At 36.5% G+C, this 19,187-nt stretch overlaps 1 protein-coding gene across 1 annotated transcript in view; it reads left to right on the forward strand.

The window, feature by feature from the left end:
- The first annotated feature begins 424 nt into the window (after positions 1-424).
- LOC110597376 (uncharacterized) overlaps positions 425-19,187 on the forward strand; it is a 30,379-nt gene continuing 11,616 nt past the window's right edge. The window contains 1 exon segment of the mRNA XM_078035998.1: positions 425-485. Coding sequence (XP_077892124.1) covers positions 425-485 — 61 coding nt within the window.

Consider the following 19,187-nt stretch of genomic DNA (forward strand, 5'->3'; position numbering starts at 1 on the left):
AGGCTATGGAGAGAGTTCATTCATAAGTCGCCAAAAGGCTATACAGAGTGCAGTGAGTGAGTGGAGGGCTACTGGCACTCTGTCAGAAGAATGCCAGAACTCCTCACGTTCTTCACTTCAGTCATGGTTTTCACATCTATTGGTAGATTGTTGGGTTTTGAAATGTCTATCCCAAGTACAATATCAATAACCATATTGCCATCTTTGTTTTTGCTCAAATTCTGCTGTATGTCACAGCTTCCTTCCTCAAATATCCTCAAGTCCATGTTCAAAGGCTGGTTCTCCAATACAGATGCAAGTACACAGTCTGCTCTGATCAGCTACTGATGCACCAGGACCAAAAACATCATGTCTTGACTAGCAAACAGTACTGCAGGAACTTCCACATATCTGAAAAGAGCTACCAAAGAGGCACACATTGATAATGGCCCATGAGCTGAATGCTGATGTCACCAGCAGCAGAGTTGATGTTCCCGGAAAATGGGGTGCATGGTGTCAGCCAAAGACCAATCACCAGACAATTCTACTTTTTCAAAAATATGAAGACTTCTCTCCCTTTTTTCCCCTCCCCCTTGCCCCTCATAACCTCTTATAATTTTGTGTATCATTGTAGATCTCCTACCATTTCCATATGCTTTCCATTCTCTCTCTCTTTCTCTCCCCCCATTCGTCTTTGTTTACAGTTAGTCTTTTCCTCATGCTCTTCCTTCCTGTTCTGTTCTTAGTGGCTCTCTTTATATCAAAGAAGACATTTGGCATTTGTTTTTTAGGGCTTGGCTAGCTTCACTTAGCATAATCTGCTCTAATGCCATCCATTTCCCTGCAAATTCTATTATTTTGTCTTTTCTTAGTGCTGAATAATACTCCATTGTGTATAGATGCCACATTTATTTTTATCCATTCATCTATTGAAGGGCATCTAGGTTGGTTCCACAGTCTAGCTATTGTGAATTGTGCCGCTATAATCATTGCTGTGGCCGTATCCCTATAGTGCGCTCTTTTAAGGTCCTCAGGGAATAGTCTGAGAAGGGCGATAGCTGGGTCAAATGGTGAATCCATTCCCCTGCTGATGTTTTTCTGAAAGCTCCATCTTAGGAGATAAATCACTCTTCATTTCTTGTATTCAAAATTTTTTATTTTCATTTTATTTACTTATTTATTTATTTATTTTCTAGTTGCTGATAGACTTTATTTATTTACTTATATATGGTGCTGAGAATTGAACAGACTTTTATTTATTTATTCATATGAGGTGATGGGAATCAAACCCATTGCCTCATACTTGCCAGGCAAGTGTGCTTCTGCTGAGCCACAGCCCCAATCCATCAAAAATCTTTATTTTTAAATTTTGATTGTTACAATTTTCCTCACTTTGGGTCCTTTTTGTATTCATCTTAATTATTTTTCTTTGAGTTTCTTGAATTTGGGTATCCATTTTCTTTCTCGGAATTGAAAAAAAATGTCTTTTATTTTTTTCAAATGAGTTCTACTCACCCTTCTCTTTCTCTTCTTTAGAGATACATGCAACACATATTTGTCCTTGTGATGTTGTCTCATAAGCCCCTTAGAGTTTCTTCACATTTAAAATTTTATATTTTTAATTTTCTTTTTGTTTCAATCAATAATTTCAAAAAAATATTTTATTTCAATTATTGTTTTATTTAAATACTGTCATGTTGGCATTTTTACACTTTACATGCATTTTCCTGATTTTGTATCATTTTTTTTAATATTTATTTTTTAGTTGTAGTTGGACACAGTATCTTTATTTTATTTTATTTTTTTATGTGGTGCTGAGGAAGACTTTAAGAAAGTCTTGTACTCTCTTTCTCCCCCTGGTGTCTCATTGCTGTATGGTAGAGTCTGATGCTTAGACAATCCTTTTGAGCTCTCTCTGGTTCTCAGCCCAACTCAGGTATTGAAAGTAAGAAATTTCCTCATATGAGCCTTAAGACAAGTGAGACAAATCATTTCCTCAGACATCTGTTTCTCCCTAAACAATACCTATAATATTGAAAGCATATCCATCCTTCCTCCTAAGAAAGTAGTCATGAATTATGTTTGTCTTGCTGGGTTGGGCATGGGGTTGATAGAAAGTGAATGGAAATGGCCTTTTTTTACCTCTTTAAATAAAACTGTGTATTCCTTGAATACCCCAATTTCATAACTGGCTTATGCAATGTTCTTATGAGATCATTGGACCATAATCTTTGTGTGTCAATATTTGTGAGGAAGTGAGGTCTGGGGCTTTATATTCTGAAAAATTTCAGACATCACTCAAGGAAAACATTTTTATTTAATAAAAAATTTGATACTAGGCTATTCATATTATAATGTGACTTTCATTCAAGTATAATTTCTTAAATGTGAGCTACATTGTAGCATAACATTCATTTTACAGGAAAGCTTCAATACACTTCGGCCACTTTTATCTTATGACCATTGAGTAACTACAAATAATAACATTTATGATATTTGTGGTATTGTTTAAATATCCAAAACCTTTTGGATTTTCAAGTTGCAATATTCTTGTAAAATATGTATTATTTAAATTATATTTCAATGCTGAATAGGTGAATGTATCCAAATAAAGTCATATGCATTCTCAAATTTATAATTCAATTTTCTCAAAATAGTTTAGTCAAATAGTATTTTTTGTGAGCCCTGAAATAAGGGAATCTGATGAGCACACTTGAGATTTTTATATTTTAAGGTGTTAGATTATAAACCAAATCTGAAATCAAAAAGAGATTTCCATTCAATTTTTAATATTTGATATTTTTTCTCTCATTGTTTTATTGAAAATATTTTGCATTCCTTTAATTTGTTCCTCAGAGCCCCTATACATCCTAGATTTTACCTTTTAATTCTATCCCATATTTCATGAAATTCAGCTCCTATTTTCTTAACATCTTTTCTCCATGATCAAGTTTCTTTGCCAAGATTATGTATATTGCCTTTATTATGTCAATATCTATTTTTCAAATAATGTAGTCTGTTGGTAATGCTTTCCATTAAATTTTTAATTTGGTTTATTGATTCTTCAATTTCAGGAGTTTCCAAATTATCCTTCTTCAAAATCTATATCTCCTTCTTGACATGATCTTTCACTTCTAATATTTTCTCTCTGATTCCAATCTTTACCTCATTTTTGACCTCTTATGTCTTCTTATCTTTGAACTTTGTAAATTTATTCCTTGACATTTCCTATACTGCAGTATCAGTAGAGTCTATTGTTGAATCATTCTGTTTTGGATGTTTTCTTCTCTTGTTTTTTTCATATTGTTTATGTATCAACCCATCTATTCAAATGGATCTGAAACAGTGGGGTTTCTACTCTACCAGGTTTTAGTTATCCTGTAATTTTCCAGTGCCTCAGATATTAAGAAAAGTCAAATAACTGCAAAAACCTATGCATATAACATACAGGATTAAATTAAGTACTTAGTTCCTATTATGACATGTACAATGTTGATTGACACAATAAACAGAAATTGTAGGGTCAGCAATTTCTATCATTAAAGATAGTAGTTAATCATGAATTATGTCCATCAAAAACTCAAACAATTGGTATTACCTATGACTTCCAGTGTTTTAACTGCTTCTATTGCATTAGTGGTGGGGTGTGACATTATACAAACTAACCAGTGGTAAGAGAAGTTCAAAATAGAGATAATTAAGAGTAAAGAAGAATATATTAGGGAGACAAAGATTTGCAATTTCAAAATAAGGCTGATCCATAGACAACATGTTGTTCATTATTTATGAGGGGGAAAAGAAGAAATAAAAGGAAAAGAAAAATTAGAAGTAGAGTGAAAGAAAGAACAATGAGTTCGGCTTCTGTTGGTTTAACATCTATTTATTTATAGATTTTTATATTACTGCATTATAGACATACACAACATTGAAATTCACCATGCTTTATTCATAGATGTACAAAGAGAGTTTAGTTTGTTTCATTCTACTGTTCATCCCTCTGTTTGTCCTCCATGCCTTCCATGTAACCCCTTTCACAGATATCTCTGTTGAATGCCCTCTTTTCCATTATGTGGTCGAGTATTCACATATGAGGGGAAATATTTGACCTTTGGCTTCCTGAGTATGGCATATTTCACTTAGAACTGTGTTCTCATTTCATCAATTTTCCACCTAGTGCCATAATTTAATCCTTCTTAATGACTAAGTAAAACTTCATTGTGTATATACACCATGTATTCTTTATCAATTACTCTGTTGATGGGTTTGATGGCTGGTTCTGTAATTAGGTTATTATGAATTGTGTTGCTATAAGCACTGATGTGTCTGTGTTTTTATAGTATGCTGATTTCAGATATTTGGGTATATACCAAGGAATGAGACAACTGGGTCAGATGGTAATTCTATTCCAAGTTTTGAAAGAGCTATTCATCCAGTTTTCAAGAATGGCTGTACTAATTAGAAGTCCTACCAACACTGCATTTCCCCATGAATTATTCTTTTTTTCTTTTTAAATTTTTTTTTCACTTGTATGTACAGTAAAGTGTATTTTGACATATTATACATACATGGACTATAACTTTTCATTTTTGTGCTATATATACTGTAAAGTTACACAGTTGTGTAATTCATATAAGTACATAGGAAAGTTATGTTTGTTTTATTCTACTATTTTTCCTATTCCCATCCTCTCCCTTCCCTTCATCCTTCTATGTATAATCCAATAAACTTTATTCTTCCTTTCCCCCCAAATGTTCTGTCTGATATGTGGATCTCTGCACAATATTCTTGATAATTGGTATTTTGAGTGGAGTGAGATAAAATCTCCATGCAGTTCTTTTTGAATCTAATAGTTTTATTGAAGTACAGGGAAAGAGCAAGGACATTATAACAGACTTTCTCTTCCTTGTAGTTTTGATTGTCATTTCCCTGATTCCTAAATATGTTTTATGTATACTTACACACACACACACACACACACACACACACACACACACACACACCACTTGTATTTTTTCTTTTAAGCAATGTCTGTTTTAGATTTTGTGCCTGTTTCTTTTAGTAATTGGGGTTTAATATTTTTTAGGTTTTTTAATTATTCTGTATATTAATTACCTGAGGAACAGATGAAAAATATTTTATCACATTGGTAAGCTCTTTGTTTACATTCTTGTTTTCTTTGTTGTGCAGAAGTTTTGAAATTTGATTTAATCTCATTTATTGACTGTTAGTTTTATTTCTTGTGCTTTAGAGGCCTTGTTAAGTTGATGATTTTGTCAATATGTTGAAGTGTGGGCCACATTTTCTTTAAGCAACTGTAGAGTTTCTGGTTTAATTCTTAGGTCTTTGATACACTTGGAGTTGGCTTTTATGCAGGGTGATAGGGATCAAGTTTTATGTTTTTCACATATGAATACCCAGTATTCATAGCACCACTTGTTAAAGTGTTTCTGTTTTCTTCAACATATATTTTTGGCCCCTTTGTCGCATATCAGGTCACTTTATCTATGTGGGTTTGTCTGTGTTTTCTTTTTCATTCATCTTCAGGTCTGTTTTGGTGCAATATAATGCTGTTTTTTTTTTTTTAACTAAAGCTCTGTGATATAATTGGATATCTGGTACCGTGAAGATCTCAGCATCACTCTTCTGGTTCAGGATACATTTGGATGTTCTATGTCACTTCTGTGTCAAAATAAATTTGAGAAATGTGTTTTGTCTCTGTGTTATGAAGAATGTCTGTGTTGTGAAGAATATCATTGATATTTTGACTGGAATTGTACCTAGTCTGATCACTGGTTAAGGTAGTATGACCATTGGGATAATATTAATTTTGCTTTTTTTAAAGAGTATTGAAAGTATTTCCACTTTTTAAGATTGTCCTTAATTTGTTTTATTCACCATTTTATAATTTTCATTGTTGAGGTTTTTCATCTCCTAAGTTGGATATTTTCCAAAGTATTTTCTTTAGGGGTTTTGAATGAGACATTTTTCTCAATTGTTTTGAAGAGGGTTTGCTATTGCTTATATGACTGCAATTGATTTATGTATTATTTTCTTGTATCATCTCTTTTAGTAGATTTGTTATCAGCACTATAAATTTTCTGATGGAGCATTTTAAATCATCTAAGTAAAATGTTCATGTCATCAGTAAACAGAGGCAACAGGACTTCTTTTTCCTATGTTATGAAATTAGTTTCTTCTCTTGCCTGTTTTCTCTTGCTGGGGATTCAAGGAGTGGTGAAAGTTTACTTCCTTGTTTTGCTTTTGTTTTGAGAAAAAATGTTTTAATTTTTTTTAATTCAATTTGATGTTGGCATTTGGTTTCTCCTTCTATCACTAGTCCCTCTGGTGTTTTAACCTGAATGGGTGCTGAAAGGCTTTTCTGAATCTACTAATTATATCATGGTATTTTTGTACTTAAATTTGTTCATACAGTAAATTTTGTATGTGTGTGTGTGTGTGTGTGCGCGCGCGCACTCATGCATGCGTGTGTGCATATGTATATATGTACACATATATGTACTTAATTTTTTTTGGGAATTGGGAATTGAACCAAGGCATAATTTTCTAATTAGGTTCATGTGCCACTATCCACTTTTTAATTTTTTTCATATTTTTGTAAATGCATTCTAGTATTACAGAACGATGGATTTATTGTTACATATTCACATATAAATCTAATATAAAAATAAGCAATATTATATCACAGTGTTTCCCTTTGTTTTCTTCCCTCTCCCAGGTCCTTTTACTCCTTTTTTATTTCTTCTTTTTAGATATATGTGACAGTAGAGTACATTTGGAGATATTATATATGGATGACATATACCTTATTCCAATTAGAATCCCATTCATGTGGTTGTACATGGTGTGGAATTTCACTGGTCATGAATTCATATATAAACATATGAAAGTTATGTTCAATTCATTCTCATGTCTTTCCTATTATCATGCTGCTCTCTTACCTTCATTGCTCTTTGTCTACTCCAATGAACTTTTGTTATTTCCTCCTTGTCCCTTATTGTGTATTAGCATCCACATATAAAAGAAAATATTTGGCCTTTGGTTTTGGGGACTGACATATTTCACTTAGCTTGATAGTTCCTAGTTCCATCAGTGTATTGCCAAATGCCTTAATTTGAGTTTCATTTAAGGCAGAGTAATGTTCTATTGTGTGTGTGTGTGTGTGTGTGTGTGTGTGTGTGTGTGTGTGTGTGTATATATATATATATATATATATATATATATATATATATATATATATATATATATATTCCAGAAGCTTGGAAGAGAAAAGCTATTGGTATGATTCTGTAATTCCCAGGTGTCCTTATGGAGAATAAAATTGACACTTTCACCCCAGGCCATCTGTTCAAGACTAGAACAGTACATCTCAAGTAGGGTACATGACAGTCACTTGGAGAGCTCACTCAAACTCAGACTTCTGGGCCTCAACTCAGAGTGTTTGACTCAGAGCCCAGGGTGGCCCTTCTTTATTCCTTACAAGCCCCCAGGGTTTGCTAACGTTCGTGGAATAAACACTTTCAACTGATGGCCCTGGTCTAGAAATTTCAGGGGCAGTGAAGGTGACATAAGGTCCTCCTTGGGTCCAGTCTTCACCTTCTTTCCCTACCTCTTTTCCCAGTGCCCTATAGAGAAACCTACTGTAGCTCCTACTTAGATCACACCTGCATATGTCCATGATAAGTTGCAGCACATGGGATCTTCCAGTCTCATGGGACTTCCACAGTTTCAGATTTTTTTCCCTGAAGACTGCAAGCTCTATCTCTGTACTTCAACCACTGTCTTCATATCAGTTTTTAGAATCTCATCTTTTGGGTTGTTGATTTCCATGTGAATTTTAGAACATCATTTACTCTTAGAATTCCACACTGCATTTTCATGATATTTTATCCAGGACTTTGTGGACACAGGATGTTGCTGATGACAATGGGATTCCTCTTTTTCCCTTTTATGAAAGGAAGCTACCAGTCTGGGACTAACTCCTCTACTGAGTGTCAAGAAAGAGCCAAACATGGGCCCTTTTGGGTTCTTAGGACTACTCTGAAAAATAATACTTACTGGGTGTTCAATAATATCATTTATTGTAACACAGTTGTGGAGTCTAGCAGTCCAAACTTAATTATTATAGTATCTGCTCTGGAAGGTCTAGGGGAGGATTTTTTCTCGTCTCCTCTAGCTTTCAGTAGTTGTAGGAAATTCTTGGCATACCTTGATGTGTAGATTCATCTCTCCTTTTTCTGTCATGATTATCACATGTTGTTCTCTCTGCACAGGTATACTTTCCAAATTTCCTCTTCTATGGTCATGAATCATTAGATTATAGCCCACTCTAATTGACTATGGACTCATACAACATTTTTTTGTGCAAAAACCTCATTTCCAGATGAGGTAATAAGCTGATATGCTGGGAAGGACATGACTATTCAACCCAGAGCATGTATTGAGCACTGAATGTGCCCTATTCCCTGTATTTCCCATGGCGGCACTGTGAGGTACACACAGGCATCACTCAAACCAAATAAACTAGGATATGAAGCTCAGTAAAGTTGTGCTCCACCCAGAAGCACATGGAACACACAAGGTTGTAGTCACAGTGTAGCTGTAGCATGGGTCCACCTGTCCATTGAAAGAACCAAAGGCCAAATAATCTTTATGATATGTGGATACTAACATATAATCAGGAGGGAGAAGGAAGAATGAGATATGTGTAGACATGAAACTGCTTCCCAGAAATAGTCCCAGAGACTTCAAATCTTTTAGTAGCTGCCTCTTTGAGAATCTTAGAACAGGAATTGATGCATAAAATAACAATGCTCAAATTTGCTCATCAATTATCCCAAAAGTTGCAATATTACGCTTCTAGATTTAGATTACTAGAATTTCATTCAACATCCTATGTGGGTTTATAGTATGGAAATAAAAAAATATTTATCTTCACTATTTAGATATAAAAAGACAGTAGAGTGAATTCTGAAATATTATATACACATAGAGTATAGCATATAACTTATTCTAATTAGGATCCCATTCTTATGGTTGTAACATGATATGCGTCTTCACTGTGTGTGTGTATTCATAGAAGAACATAGGAAAGTTATGTCTGATTCATTCTGTCTTTTCTATTCCCATTTCCCCTACCTTCTCTCATTCCCATCTGTCTAATTCAATCAATATGTATCCTTCCTTCTCCCCCCTGATTATTTGTTAGTATTCACATATCATTAAGATTATTTGGCCTTTGGTTGATAGGGTCTATTATGCCGATTTTATGTCCTTTAGGTTTATACTGAGAAGTGGGATAACTTGGTCAATTGGTGGCTCCATTACAAGTTTTCTGAGGAATCTCCATACTGCTTTCAAGTATTGGTTGCACCAATTTGCAGTCCAACCAGCAACGTATGAATGAACTTTTTTCCTACATCCTCTCCAACATTATTACTTGTATTCTTGATAATTGTCATTCCACTTGGAGTGAGACAGAATGCCCATGTATTTTTTTATTATTGGTTGTTCAAAACATTGCATAGTTCTTGATATATCATATTTCACACTTTGATTCAAGTGGGTTATGAACTCCTATTTTTACCCCGTATACAGATTGCAGAATCACATCAGTTACACTTCCACTGATTTACATATTGACATACTCATGTCTGTTGTATTCTGCTGCTTTTCCTATCCTCTACTATCCCCCTCCCCTCCCCTACCCTCTTCTCTTTCTACCCCCTCTACTGTAATTCATTTCTCCCCCTTGTATTATTTTTCCCTTTCCCCTCACTTCCTCTTGTATGTAATTTTGTATAACCCTGAGGGTCTCCTTCCATTTCCAAGCAATTTCCCTTCTCTCTCCCTTTCCCTCCCACCTCTCACCCCTGTTTAATGTTAGTCATCTTCTCATGCTCTTCTTCCCTACTCTGTTCTTAGTTACTCTCCTTATATCAAAGAAGATATTTGGCATTTGTTTTTTAGGGATTGGCTAGCTTCACTTAGCATAATCTGCTCTAATGCCATCCATTTCCCTCCAAATTTGCAACTATACAAGAGGAATACAAATATATAGGGGGAAAATTCAATAGCACAACAGTTTCAGTAATCAGAAAGAAACAGGAACAGTATGAAGAGACAAGGAAAGAAAGGACCACAAGCAATGCAGGTCAACTCAAAGTTAGAAGAGGTAATATCTGCAGCAGATGGAATGTCAGATAACAAATTCAGGAGATACATGCTTCAGATGATCTGGAGTCTCAAGGAAGACATTAGACAGCAAAATCAGACAATGAAAGATCTCTTCAACAATGAATTACATAAACAAATCCAGGAAGCAAAAGATCAACTATACAGGAAGATAGAGGTTATAAAAAACAAACAAACAGAAATCCTAGAAATGCAGGAAGCAATAAACCAACTTAAAAACTCAATTGAGGGGGTGGGGATGTGGCTCAAGCGGTAGTGCACTCGCCTGGCATGCATGCGGCCCGGGTTCGATCCTCAGCACCACATACCAACAAAGATGTTGTGTCTGCCGAGAACTAAAAAATAAATATTAAAAATTCTCTCTCTCTCTCTCTCTCTCTCTCTCTCTCTCTCTCTCTCTCTCTCTCTCTCTCTCTCCCTCTCACTCTCTCTTTAAAAAAAAACTCAATTGAGAATACTACCAGCAGAGTTGAACACTTAGAAGATAGAACATCAGACAATGAAGACAAAGTATTTCAACTTGAAAAGAACATAGACAGCTCAGCAAGACTGTTAAGAAACCATGAGCAGAATATCCAAGAAATATGGGATAACATAAAGAGACCAAACTTAAGAGTCATTGGGATACAGGAAGGTATAGAGGTCCAAACCAAAGGAATGAACAATCTACTCAATGAAATAATTCGAGAAAACTTCCCAGACTTGAAGAACGAGACAGAATCCCAAATCCTAGAAGCCTACAGGATGCCGAATGTGCAAAATCATAAGAGATCCACACCTAGATACATTATAATGAAGATGCCCAACATACAGAATAAGGAGAGAATTTTAAAAGCTACAAGAGAAAGGAAGCAGATTACATTTAGGGGTAAACCAATCAGGATAACAGCCGATCTCTCAACACAGACTTTGAAAGCTAGAAGATCCTGGAATAATATATTTCAAACACTGAAAGAAAATGGGTTCCAACCAAGAATTGTGTATCCAGCAAAATTAAGCTTCAGGATGGAAGATGAAATTAAATCCTTCCATGTATTTTTAATTTGCACTTTTGTAATTCGTAGTGATGTTGAAATTTTATTTCATATATTTGTTGGCCATTTGCATTTCTCCTGTGATGTGCCCATTCAGTTCTTTTGCCCATTTGGTGATTGGAATACTTATTTTTACAGTGTTAAGTTTTCTGATTTCTTTATATATCCTCGAGATGAATGCTGAACCTCATGTGCAGGTGGCAACAATTTTTCTCCCATTATAGGTTCTCTTCACATGCTTGATTATTTTCTTTGCTGTAAAGATGATTTGTAAATGGGCAACTCATGTCCCTCTTGAAGCAGTTCAATAATAAATGATACATGGAAAGCAAAATATAAATTATTGTGTGTCACGCTCATTTAAAGAGTCATAATACCTTCAAGAGATAAAGGCAGTGATAATCCTATTTAAAATCATGAAATTAGGTTCATAAAATGTAGGCCCTTTAGCCAAATCCCAGTTTCAGTAAGTCATAGAGTACAGATAGAAACCTAGTTCTGCACTGTTATTTGTGTTTTCCCTGAGCCAAGCTGTAGTAACAGGCCCAAAAATCTAATGAATTCAGTTTGTTTGAATAGAGATAATAAGACATTCTTATTAAAACCCACTGGCCCAGATAGTATGATGGTTTAGCATTATGTCCTTTTTGCCAGTATTCAATGTTGACAATTTAAAATATTGTATAGGATTCATCATTGATTTTCTAAATACAGATGGTTTGGGTGGGTGAGGTACAGAGAGAGGCTCTGTTGTAATATAAAAAAAAATTGCCTCATTCAAAAGTTGACAGATATAGCTGAAGGATGTTAGAACAGTCAGTGAAAGAATTCAAAGAATTCACAAGTAAGCCTGTATTCTCGTTTCAATTGAGATATATATATATATATATATATATATATATATATATATATATATGTATGTGTGTGTGTGTGTGTGTGTGTGTATTATTACAAACTGTCATTTTTTTTGCCTATTTTATACCCCTTTTTTTCATTTTGACATCAGAAGAGAAAAATAAAGAAGAAAATGCATAAAAAAGACACTGGAATAGATAAGAGAAGCAAAATCGTAAGACCACAAGCATATGGAAGAGTAAGTTAAAAGGGTCTTCTCTCCTGTACCTTATATCTGGGAATGATTTTATTGTGCTTCAGAGTAACAGGTTTATAACTAGACAGGGCCCCTCTCTGTGAATTTCTCCACTGATTAACTTTCGAAATGATCACTAAATTTAATAGAGATCAATCAGTGGGTAGTTGAAAAAAAGTTTGTGGTGCACGTAGTGCCTTTTATATAAAAAGATAAGAAGTTAAGAGATGGTTAAAACACCAGTATCTGAATTGTTCAACATCCTTCATTCAGAGTACATGATGAAAACAAAACTAGTATCCTGGGAGGCACCTGACCTTTGTCCAACAGCTGGCAAATAGTACGCTCCTAGGAGTAATAAGAATGGTGGAAGTTCATTTTGAAGTGTGAGGTTCCAGATTAGTTGATAAAATGATCCGTTGCTTAAGGGAGACGATAAAGATGGTCTCCTTCACCCTAGAGGTGGTGCATCAAGAGGTATGTGGGCTCATGATTCTTTACACTCTGTAAATGGTGTGTGAACATTTTGTGAGCTTGTTGAGCACTTATGGAAGTATATACAATGCCTTGCTGTACCTTTTGATCACTAGCACCCTGAAGAGTCGCTACAGGGTGTAAGCACTCCATAATCAATGTTTCTTCACAAACCATTATCTGTATAAAAGGGCTATATTGAAAATAGAAAAGAATCATTTGTTGAAACATGAACCTATAGACATGATGTAAAAGGGAGTTTTTAAAAAGGAATTTGGAGTCATCATCAGTGATAGAGAAGACTGGCAGACTCAAGGTGTTACCAGATCCAGGTCCAGGCTCTTCATTACTGGAAAACCAGTAGTCAGGAGATGTGAATTGCATTTCTCTGACTGCTAGAGATGGTGAGAACCACCCTAAGATACCGTCTCACTCCAGTAAGATTGGCAGCCACTATGAAGTCAAACAATAACAAGTGCTGGCGAGGATGTGGAGAAAAGGGTACACTTGTACATTGCTGGTGGGACTGCAAATTGGTGCGGCCAATTTGGAAAGCATTATGGAGATTCCTGGGAAAGCTGGGAATGGAACCACCATTTGACCCTGCTATTGCCCTTCTCGGACTATTCCCTGAAGACCTTAAAAGAGCATGCTACAGGGATACTGCCACATCGATGTTCATAGCAGCACAATTCACAATAGCTAGACTGTGTAACCAACCCAGATGCCCTTCAATAGATAAATGGATAAAAAAAATGTGGCATTTATACACCATGGAATATTATGCAGCACTTAAAAATGACAAAATCATGGAATTTACAGGGAAATGGATGGCACTAGAGCAGATTATGCTTAGTGAAGCTAGCCAATCCCTAAAAACAAATACCAAATGTCTTCTTTGATATAATGAGAGAAACTATGGACAGAGCAGAGAGGAAGAGCAGGAAGAAAAGATTAACATTAAACAGAGACATGAGAAGGGATGGAAAGGGGGAGAAAAGGGAAATTGCATGGAAATGAAGGGAGACCCTCATTGCTATACAAAATTACATATAAGAGGTTGCAAGGGGAATGGGAAAATAAACAAAGAGAGAAATGAATTACAGTAGATGGGGTAGAGAGAGAAGATGTGAGGGAAGGGGAGGGGGGATAGTAGGGGATAGGAAATGTATCAGAATAAAACAATTACTAATAGGGCATTATGTAAAATTGTGGATGTGTAACTGACGTGATTCTGCAATCTGAATTTGGGGTAAAAATTGGGCGTTCGTAACCCACTTCAATCTAATGTATGAAATATGATATGTCAAGAGCTTTATAATGTTGTGAACAACCAATAAAAAAAGGAGATGTGAATTAGTGGGAAAGAAATCAGGTTTATTGAAGATCCAACACACGGGTAGATGAAGGGTGCTGTCATCCTCATAGTGTCCTCTTGGTAATCCTAGGGACACAAACGATTTTTATAGAGAGAAAGATGGGATTGTGAGGCAATTGGAGAGGTTTCTTTAAGCAGAACTTTTGTCATTGAGGGTGTGTTTCCTTTTTTTTCTTTCTGAATGCACCATCACAATGGAGCTTGACTTTCTGGGGCTAGTACCTATACTTTTTTTGAATCAACATATTTCTTTCTGCATGATAAATGTCACAGAAATTTGCTTGTTTTGTGTTTGTATATAGCTAAAGACTAAAAAGAGGCATGACACATTCTGATTTTATCTGAGAATCACCAGATATTCTGGCTTTTGTAAATCTAAAGGAACATTATACAGCAGTTCACATCTTCATCAGTTAGCCACAGCTTCTCTCCAAAATTTAGAAACCTGGGTAGAAGAGAGGGTATAACTCTGTGGGGTGCACAGAAAGAAAGCTGAAGTAACTACCTAGGATAGCTCCCAGTGGTGATGTCCTCCCCATCTTTTTCTTTTTTCTTTTAAAGAGAGTATGAGAGAGAGAGAGAGAGAGAGAGAGAGAGAGAGAGAGAGAGAGAGAGAGAGAGAGAGAGAGAGAATTTTTTAATACTTATTTCTTAGTGGCGGACACAACATCTTTGTTTGTATGTGTTGCTGAGGATTGAACCCGGGCCACAGACATGCCAGGCGAGCGTGCTACTGCTTGAGCCACATCCCCAGCCCCTCCCCACCTTTTTCATTGATATTTTTTAATGAATCCAGAGGCACTTTACCATACAACCGAATTTATATATTTTTAATTTTAAAAACATTTTTGTTCCAATCTCTCATTAAGTTGTTGAAACTTGCCTCAAAGTTGAGATATTCTGTCTTGGCCTACTGAATAGATGAGGTGACAAGTATACACCAGTGCACCTGTATAAGGGTGGCAACTGTTACACAGAAGCAGTCCTTATTTTTATTTTTTAATATATTGTTATTAAAATGTTTAAACACTCACAAAAATATAAGTACATGGAATACCATCCCACACTTTTCTATTATCACACTGTTTAAAAACTTAGCTCTAAAGTACTAAATATGGAAGGATAATTCTTGACCAGGCCAGCATATGATGAAATATACAGTATAGATTAAAAAAAAACCTTTAATTTAAAGAAATGTACAAGCTTTTGAATTTTTCTAAAAATGAACCTTTTTTCATATGTACTTTATTATGGATAGAAGAGGAACGATGTAGATGACAAGAAGAGCTCATGGAAAAACAGGAGGTAAACTTTTAGCAGATTCTGGATGGGGAGCCAAGGTAAATACAAATGACATTTAATCTCAGTTCAGTAAGTATTAAAAACTTTCTGCTTCATGTAAGCAGGGTTACATTCCCAAGAGGCTGGCCTGTGGTACCTGGAGTCTTCTGTACCATCCTGGATGACATCACTTGCCAGCCCAACCCCATTTTGGAAGGGCATCCAGCAGCAGTTAGGGAAGGCTCCAGGGTGACCAGGGGGAGTGGGAGGTGTTTCATTCTTTGTCAAAAGAAGTTCCAGGGGACCAGCACAGTGTTGCTGAGGAAGGTTGGGGTGAGAAGGAGATGGGGGAGGGGAGACCATTGAAGCCTGTTCAGGGGTTCTGTGCAGAGCAGAGGAAGTGGAGGCTGGGTGTTTGTTGGGGGCAGCAGCTTTTCAGAGGTGATAGCATGCCAAGCTTGAGAACTGGGAGGGCTTCAGGGTGTGGGAAGCACACTTGGACTGGAATAAAGGAGAGATATCTTACATAAATAAGTGTCCTGAAGCGGTATCATTTGAAGTCAAGGTTCAGAACGTGAGCTGACAGTAGTTTCCTCTGAAGAAGAACTTGAAGGTTTTTAGTGCAGGTCTATACTTCACCTGATTAGTCTCAGGAGTGGTTATTTTCTTCTTCACTGATCGTTCATCCCAGTTCAACTGAATAGCAGCGGTCCACTCTTTAGTATGCTAAAGATTTCCACATCCATGCACAACTTAATGTTGTCAGAAACATTTTGTGTACTTCTTTCTTGACTTTTATTTGGTCTTTCCCAAAAAGCAGAGTAGCTGTCCAATGTTGTTTATTACAATGGTCCCCAATGTCTATACAGACATTTAGACCACTGTAGATCCTTTTTTGAAGTGCGTGATGAGATGACTTTTAGTCCAAATAGAATTCACACATGTGCAATTAAGTACTCAAAAGTATTTTGAACCTGAGGGGGACCATGACATTCTCAAGTAGGAAAGAAAAAGGATACCACAGTATGATCCTTCAAGATATCTCTGAACAGAAAAGCATTATATGTTGTGAAAAAAATTATGTATATATTGAGATTTGTGTGTATCTTTTCTAGGTAGAAGAATCTAGAACTGTTTTAGTTTAGCCCTGATCTGTTAGTACTGTAATAATGGTGAGGACATTGCCTTGCCTTTCCTTATCTTTCTTGCTTCCAATTTCCTTCTGTTTATAAACCTAAAAAAAAGTCGAGTGTGAGTGAAGTTCTTATTTTCTCTCTCCTTCTTTTGTAAATGATATTTATATTTTGACCAGTAGAAACTTAGATGTACCAGAGTTGTACATATTCGTGGTAGTTAAATATATTAACATGGTTATTTTAGCTTATTCTGTTTGTGCTCAGTTTTGATAAATGTATCCCTGTTGTCTGAATACTTAGGTACACACTGTGTTTGGTATTAGAAGTGTATGGAAATAGCAGCACCATTGCCTCTGATCCTTGTCCTGGTAATTTTCAGGAATTGCTTGCTGAGTAGAAGTTTTACGAGCCTCAAGTCAGTGAACTGGTTTTTTGTGAAGAGTATTTACTGATAGGGTTGCACTCTAAATTCCATTTCTGTGTATGACAGGTTGTGTTGATGGGATGGGACACCAAGTATAATGGGAAGAATGGTGCTCCAATGCTAAGGGAATGACTCCTAGAAACATCAGTTCTCACTCTCAAACCAAGTGTGATCTTGCAGGTGCTGGAGAGAGATTCTGAGGCTGTCCATGAATCAGTGGATTGGAGACACTTGGAGACCCTGCTGCAAGCTAGGAGGCACTGGTTTGCAGTTTAGCAGAAAGGCAGTGTGGGCTCTGGTTCAACATCCACTTGGCAGACACCATCACCAGTGCTTAAGGATGGAAGAGAGCCCCCCGATCTGGATTCTGCTTGACTCCAGGAAAATGACGCAAATTGGAGGTTAGTTGTGGCCTACATGATGGGGAAGTGTGCTCCTGAATATTGCTACTGAGAGGACCACCTGCCTTCTACATGCACCACAGTGCTTTGGATGCCTGAAAGCCCTGGGATGTGTGTCTAGGTATTAGTGAGCACCAGGAAAGTGGGAGGCAGTGGGAGCTTCCAGAAAGGGGAATTGATAGAATGCAGCACCCTGTCAGGACAGGGTTCTTGTGGGGATTAGGCTGGGAGTTCTGGGAGGGGAAGCAGTGGGAGGCAGTGCAGGGGCAACTGGCTGAGGAGTAGCAGTTTGGGTCTGGACATTGGCTGATTGATATTTGAAGAGGTTAGAAAATGCCAAGCCTGGGGACACACACCAGTAAGGATGTGTGTCCTCAAGGATTTAGGGCCTGTACCTGGGGGTGAGGTAGGGTTATTACATGGAGGAGGAAGTATTTTATGGTGACTGATTGTGGGCATTGGTTAGAGAGAAACTTCCTTTTGTTATTAAGCATATTGAAATAGAAAATATGAAATCCAGTTTCTGAAAAACATTTAGCACTTTTTTTTTCCCTCAATTAGGAGTCTCCTGCAAACTTGTGACTTTTTCACCATAGTCAATAGGTCATAGCTGGTTGGTAGGGTTTCATTGTTTTTTATACCAGTGACTCCTGTAATTTAAAACAAGCTTACCTTGCCCAATGCTCTTTTTATATCTCTTCTGGTACTTTGAATTTTATTTTACCTTTGCCAATAAACAGTGTCTTTCCACTGACATTTGTCATCAAGTTGTGCAAGCTGAGTACTCAGTAACTTTGCTGTCTGTCCCATTCAATGTTTTTAGCTCACCCATCTTAAAAACTACCTTGCCACTGAAAAGCTGAATATCCAGGTGTCCTGGTGTAAATGCCAGTGTGTTGCACTTTGTACCCTCAACCCCCAACAACCACAGCATGCCAAGATTGAGGATCCTATCTTTTTGAGACCTACAGCTCCAGGAGCAAAGCCTCTTCCATTTTTGTGCTTGAAGGGAAGAAGGAACCCTCAATGCTGGCAGCTGGCTTGGATCAGGGAGGCCCAGCAATTTAGAAGCAAGATATCACAGGAGCTAGAATAGTGTCTGGATCTTCTAAGAGGCCCTGCAGTGTAGGCCCCTCCCTCAAATTTCACAGGTTGTTTCTCTGGGAGCTCAGGTGTAGGTCTGAAGCAAGTGAGGTTGATCAGCACCATGAAGTGGACCTTCTCAAAATCACAAGTAGAAAGAGAAAAAGGAAAGAGCAATATCTAAGATCAGTGTTGTTAAGAAACAGATGCATAGGGGCTGGGGTTATGGCTCAGTGGTAGAGCACTCGCTTTGCACATGTGAGACCCTGGGTTCGATCCTCAGCACCATATAAAAATAAATAAGTGAAATAAAAATATTGTGTGCGACTACAAGTAAAAAATATTTTTTTTTAAAAAAAGAAAAAAACAGATGCTTAGTGCTAGTCTGACTTACTCATTTATTGAGGTTTGGGGTTGAGAGAACAGGAAGTTGTTCTGACCAAGGAAGTAGAAGCTGTGAATGGATGGGGTCTTCGTATTTTTTTTCAGTAAAACTATAGCATCATTAAATAATTTATTAATATAGGTGATATCACAGGTAAGAATACACTGTGGCTATTTTATAATTTCTGAATATTAGAGTCACACATTAATAATAATGGATATTTGTAATTTGGGGCATAAATATATTAAATATTCTTTCACTTTACTATATGATTATTAAAGTAAGAAGGGATACTGACACATACAACTTC

The sequence above is a fragment of the Ictidomys tridecemlineatus genome, unplaced genomic scaffold (assembly GCF_052094955.1).
Source record: "Ictidomys tridecemlineatus isolate mIctTri1 unplaced genomic scaffold, mIctTri1.hap1 Scaffold_149, whole genome shotgun sequence".
Lineage (NCBI taxonomy): Eukaryota > Metazoa > Chordata > Mammalia > Rodentia > Sciuridae > Ictidomys > Ictidomys tridecemlineatus.